Below are 6,696 nucleotides of genomic sequence, written 5' to 3'. Positions count from 1 at the left end.
AAAAAAAAAAAAAAAGGTCAGACTAACTGGACTGACAGACTAGAAGAACCCCTAAAATAATCTTTGAACATACGATTAAAGTCATTTTTGCAAGTCACCTTTCAGCTAAATAACAGACTGTCTTATAAAACAAACATTAGCATCAATGAGTAATGTGCTCCCTTAATAATGAAGTATATGAGATCAAACAGTTAACATTTACTTTACCAAAAAGTAAAGGTGAGAAAGCAAGGAGGGGAAGAGAAGCTTGATTGATGGAAACAGAACAAACCGAATCGAAATAAAGAGAATGAAGACACAATGTAAAAATTATAACCAATAGCACAGAACAATTTGTATAAAAATTGTTCAAAGGGAACCTAATTTGCTGTGTAAACTTTCACCTAAAACATAATAAAAAATTAGTATATATTAAACATAAGGTGTGGATTATCAGGAATAATGCTAGCCATGGAAATCATTCCACCTGGCTCCATCAAAACCAGATGAGAATTCCTGGTCATCTTCTACATAAAGATATATGACAGGTCAGTCCAGAAGCTGGCTCCGTCCCACAAAAGGCGAGATTTAAAGATAGGGAAAGCTAATATCAGAAGAACCGCTACTGAGCATTCTGGCCAGGGCCACAATAGATAGATCTTGAGAGAAGGGGAGAAAAGTGTGGAATAGAACTCAAAGTCTTAAAAAAAATCCAGACTTACTGTGCCGGTTGAGGCTGGAGGACTCCCTGAGACTATCACACTGAGACTATCACCATAAGCCTTGAACTCAAAGTATCCCCTGATGTCACCTTTTAGATTAATAATAAATTGGCTCATAAAATGCAAAATATTACCAATGAGCACTGTGGTTGTTGCTAAGTGTCATTGAGTAGGTTCCAACTCACAGTGGCCCTGTACAGGGTTTCTGAGGGGGTGACTAGTGGCAATATACCCTTTTTAAAAATCATCTCTGTAAAACCAAATGGTCAACAGTAACTCTAAAGTAAAGATGGAAGTGTGGGATGGCAGGGAAACCAGATTACTGGAAAGTAAGTATCCAGAATAGAATTAATGAGAATGCTGACATGTTGTGAAAATATAACTGATGTAACCGAACAATTTGTGTGGTAACTGTTAAGTGGGAACCTAACTTGCTGTGTAAACTTTCACTGAAAACATAATATTAATAAAGGAAAGATAGGGATGCAATGAGGCTCTGGAGCCTGGAGAGTTGTTATGTACAGACTTCTGGGCCTCAAACCCAGCGATTCTGATTTGGAAGGTCTAATTATATTAATTATAAGCAATTATAATTAATATAATATGCTCCCTTTCTCAAGCCCATCTGCCCTTGAGTTGGTTCAAAAGCAGCACGTCTTCAATAAGTTTCCCCGATGTCTCCAGTCTAGGACAGGCTTTTCATTATGTGCTTTCATAGAACAGCATTCCTTTCTTTAAGATAACTTAGTTAATAACTATATAGTCATCAGAGTTATGACATGATTAGCAATTGTTTTCTCCACTATTGGTGGTGGTGGTTATGTGCCATGGAGCCGGTTCTGACTCATAGAGACCTTGTACAGGGTTTCCGAGGCTGTAAATCTATACGGGAACAGAAAGCCTCATCTGTCTCCTGCAGAACAGCTGGTAGTTTCAAACTGCTGACCTTGTGGTTTACAGCCTGATTCGTAACCACTATGCTACCAGAGCTCCTTTGTAGTGCCTGTAAATTCCCTAAGATCAGCAACTGTGTCTGCTTATACTACCCTTTTGTCCAGATCATCTAGTTAAGTAACTGACTTATAATTAAAGGTTGGCAAATATTTAAAGAAAGAGAGAGTGGGAAAAAGAGAAAGGATTGATGGAGGAGAGAGGAGATGAGGGAAGAAAAATACGAATGTATTTTACGAATGAGAATGAAGAAATTTGTACGAATGAGAATGAAGAAATATGAATGTATCACTTTCAAGAGACTTGAGTGAACAAGTATTATTTTGTTACAACAGATCAGCAGTAGGGTACTCCAGTCTTTATGAAAAATGTACTAGTAATGTTACAGGAAATGTTGAAAGTGAAAAATTCACCCTTATGTTAACTACCCTAAGGTAACATCTACTGTTTTCTAATCTTTGTCCAAATAATTATTTTTATATAAAAAAAACCAACTCATGACATTAAGAGACTAAAATTAGAAGCAGAATTTTGTGTGAATTTCTTCCTACAGAAACAGCTATCATATTGAGAAATAAAGACAGAAATAAATATGGTAACTTTTTATGGCTATTCGATAGGAAACCTAAATTGTAGGTAAGTGCATGACTTGAACATAACTGCACACTCAGATTTTTGTATCTGGAGATGTCTTACACACCTGCTTTTATAAGTGAGACGAACAGTTCTTGTACCTTCACATTTCCCAGGTTGCTGTTCTTTGGAAGTCTGTTCCCATTTAGAAATAATATCGCAAATCTAGAAGGGAAGTGGAAAATTGAGACTTACCATACTTTTTAAATCAGCACCACTTTTATAAGACAAGTATGCCTGTAGATGGATTGAAAATGTTTAATTAATATGATCAAACCAAATGTGCTTACACTTTTTGTTTCAAGTTCTGTGAGGCTCTGACTTTAGAATTTAATTATAAATTGCTCTTTGGTCGATTTAGCCTTTTGGACATATATTAACTTTGGACTGTGGCCATGAATTTTTTACTCAAAAAGGCATCCTAATGTAGGCCTGCCTGAGGCTGCAAACTAGAAGATTCCAGGAATTTTTTCATGATTTGGTCATTGAAAAAGCAAGTTCTAAGTTAATAAAGATTGGAATAATTGAAGTGATTCCAAAGGAATCTGGGATATAATCTTAAAATTATTTGATTTGGAAAGAATAAACATTCTCAGGAACCAAATTAAATTTTTTTTAAACTGCTAATTTACAGAATTATACATAAAATTTTTTAAATGTGATAAGCAGTTATTCACCAAAGCCCCAATATTTATTCAGCTCAATTCAACAAAAGCTACAAAGATATTATGTTGACTAAATATTAACAACAGTGCTCTAAGAATGGCCTTTTCAAAAATTTACATTAAGTCATGTTGAACTGTATAGGATATCCCTGGATCTGAGAAGAAAGGAGATTAATTTATCAAAAAATTTTCAACATGCAGCCAAAGAAATAGGGGAAATACCATACCTACTAGCCAACACTCCTAATAAACTAACATCAGTTTCAAGCAGTGTTCTGTGAAACCACAGGGACCCCTGGCAGATTGTTCTGCAGTTGGCCTTAGAAGTTAGATGAAAGTACTGATGTTTCATATATTCTAGCCTTTGAACTATTATTTCTGAATCGAGGTTCTTCACCTGTTGTTGTTAAGTGCCATTAAGTCGGTTCCAACTCAGCCACTCTGTATAGGGTTTCTGAAGAGCAGCTGGTGGGCTTGAACCACTGACCATGTGGTTAGCAGCCCAGTGCTTATCCTAAAGTACCACACCAGGACTCCAGGAGGAGATCTTCTACTCCTTACAAAGTCTTTAATGTCCAAATCATAGAAAACACCATCACCCTGTAAAAAGGCACTTACTCCCAAAAACAATTTGAGACCATATCAAGTAAGGAAAGGGTCCAGGCCCAGTTTTAAATGTTTTGATTATCCATTCTTTCATTGATGGCACTTAGACTGTCTCCATCTTTTTGTTATTGTGAATAGTGCTACAGTTAACATCGGAGTGCATATATCTACTCGTGTCCTGACTTGTATCCCTTGTGGATATACGCCAAATAGAGTGATTGCTGGGTCATAAGGTACTCCTTATTTCTAACTTTCTGAGGAAGTGGATCCCATTTTCCAGAGTGGTTGAACCATTTTACAGTCCCACCAGCAATGTAGGAGGGTTTCAGTCTCTCCATACCTTCGCCAGCATTTGTTGTTTTCTCATTTGTTTTTTTAACTTCACTGTTAATGCTGGTGTGAGATGATATCTCATTGTTGTTTTGATTTGCATCTCTCTAATGGCTCTGGTAGTGTAGTGGTTAGGAGTCAGCCTGCTAATCTCAAGGTCAGCAGTTGGAAAACTACCAGTGGTTCTTCAGGAGAAAGATGAGGCTTTCTGCTCCTGTAAAGATTTATAGCCTTGGAAATCCTATAGAGGGTTGCTATGAGTTGGAACTGACTCAATGGCACATAACCACCACCAATGGCCAATTATCATGAACACACTTGTTGGCTGCCCGGATGTCTTTCTCGGTGACGTGTCTGTTCATGTTCTGTGCCCATTTTTAAATTGTGCTGTTGATCTTTTTATTGTATAGGTGTTGTACTTTACTATAAATTTTACATATTAGTCCTTTGTCTAATATGTCATTGCAAAAAAAAAAAATTTCCCAGGCTGTGGGCTCCCTTTTTACTCTTTTGGTATAAGATTTCCCCAAAGTAAATCTTTTACTCTTTTACCAACAGAGTAAAATGAGTAAAAGATTTATTTTGGTGAAATCTTTTGATGCATGTAAGTTGCTAATTTTTCGGAGGTTTGTGTCATTCATTACATCTTTTACTGCTTGTGAGTTTTTTGTAATGTTTGATAGTGTATGTATGCCATGTATTAGACACCCTAAATTTGTTCCTTTTTTTTCCACTGGTGATCTTTATAGTTCCAGGGTTTACGTTTAGGTCTTTAATCCATGTTGAGTTTGCTTTTGTATATTGTGAGCTATGTCTCTTGTTTCACTCTTCTGAAAATGGATTTCTAGTTTTCTCTTCTCCATTTAGTGTGTTTTGGCCCTTCGTCAAAGATCAGTGGACTCTGAGTTCTCAATTCTGTTCCATTCATCTATGTACCTTTTGTTGTACTAGTACCAGGTTGTTTTGACCACTGTGGCTGTGCAGTAATTTTTGAAATAAGGCCGTGAGTGGTCTCCTACTTTGCTCTTCTTCTTAAGCAGTGCTTTGCTTATCCAAGGTTGTTACTTCTCCATATAAAGATCGCAATCATTTTTTCCATCTCTTTAAACGAATGTTGTTAGAATCTGGATTCAGATTACATTGTATCTATAGATTGCTTTTGGGTTGTTGTTGTTAGGTGCTATCTAGTTGGTACTAATTTACAGCAACACTATGTACAACAGAACGAAACACCACCCAGTCCTGCGCCAACCTCACAATTGTGGCTACGTTTGAGCCCATTGCTGCTGCCACTGTGCCAGTCTATCTAGTTGGGGGTCTTCCTCTTTTTCTCCAATGTTTCACTTTATCAAATATAATATCCTTCTCAAGGGACTGATCCCTCCTGACAATATGTCTTACGTATGAGAGACGAAGTCTGGCCATACTGGCTTCCAAGGGACATGCTGGTCATACTTTTTCCAACACAGATTGGTTTGTTCTTTTGGCAGTCTATGGTACTTTTAAATGCATCAGTTCTTCTACGATCTTCCTTATTCACTTGTCCAACTTTCATATGCAAAAAGGTTATTGAAAATACCATGGCTTGGGTCAGATGCACTTTAGTCCTCAAACTGACATCTTTGCTCTTGAACACTTTAAAAGAGGTCTTGTGCAGCAGATTTGCCTAATGCAATATGTCTTTAATTTCTTCACTATTGCTTCCATGAGTGTTGATGGTTGAGCTGAGCAAAATGAAGTCCTTGGCAATTCAATCTTTTCTCTATTTATATGGATGTTGTTTATTGGTCCAGTGGTGAAGATTTTTGTCTTCTTAACATTGGTGTGCAACCTACACTGAAGGCTGTGGGCTTTGATCTTCATCAGTAAGCATTTTAAATTCTTTTCACTTTCAGCAAGGAAGGTTGTATCATGGGTATATTATAGATTGTTAATGAGTCTTCCTCCAATCCTGATGCCATGTTTTTCTTCATATAATCCAACTTTTTGGATTATGTGCTCAACATACAGATTGAAAAGTGTGGTGAAAGAATACAACCCTGGTGCACACCTTTGCAAACACCATTCAGTGTTCCCTTGTTCTGTTTGAACAACTGCTTCTTGGTCTTTGTACAGGTTCCTCATGAGCACAATTAAGTGTTTCAAAATACTCATTCTCCACAATGTTCATCATAGTTTGTCATGATTCTCTCAATCAAAAGCCTTTGCATAGTCAATAAAGCAAATGTAAACATCTTGTTGGTATTCTCTACTTTTAGCCAAGATCCATCATTCCTGGTGTGGTGCTATGGGTTAATGTTCCAGACTGTAAAGCCGTTTGAACTTCACGGTCAGCAGTTCAAGTTCACCAGTGGCTTCTCGGAAACCCTATACAGGGTGGCTATGGGTTGGAACTGACTCGACGGTACTTAACAACAACAACATCTGACATCAGCAATGACATCCCTCATTCCACGTTCTAGTCTAAATCCAGCTTGAACTTCTGGCAGTTCTCTGTCAATGTATGTTTGCAGCCGTTTTTGGATTATCTTTAGCAAAATTTTATTTGTGTGAGCTATTAATGACATTGTATGATGACTTGTGCATTCCATTGGGTCACCTCTCTTTGGAATGGGCACAAATGTGGATCTCTTCCACTTAGTTGGCCAGGTAGTTGTCTTCTGAATTTCTTGGCATAGATGATTGCGTGCTTCTTCAGTTTGCTAGAAGATTTCAATTTGTATTCCATCAATTCCCAGTGCCTTGTTCTTTGCCCATGCCTACAATGCATCTTGGACTTCTTCTTTCAATACTATTTGCTCTTGATCACA

General features: G+C 37.4%; 1 protein-coding gene across 1 annotated transcript in view; it reads right to left on the bottom strand.

Annotated features, from left to right (window-relative positions):
* Positions 1–6,696, bottom strand: part of PLEKHH2 (pleckstrin homology domain containing, family H (with MyTH4 domain) member 2) — a 128,342-nt gene that overhangs the window by 23,989 nt on the left and 97,657 nt on the right. Inside the window, exon 23 of the mRNA XM_006839406.1 lies at positions 2,353–2,450. Coding sequence (XP_006839469.1) covers positions 2,353–2,450 — 98 coding nt within the window. The remainder of the gene's footprint in view (positions 1–2,352; positions 2,451–6,696) is intronic.

The sequence above is a fragment of the Chrysochloris asiatica genome, unplaced genomic scaffold (assembly GCF_000296735.1).
Source record: "Chrysochloris asiatica unplaced genomic scaffold, ChrAsi1.0 scaffold00024, whole genome shotgun sequence".
NCBI classification, from domain to species: domain Eukaryota; kingdom Metazoa; phylum Chordata; class Mammalia; order Afrosoricida; family Chrysochloridae; genus Chrysochloris; species Chrysochloris asiatica.
This window is presented reverse-complemented; position numbering and strand designations above follow the sequence as displayed.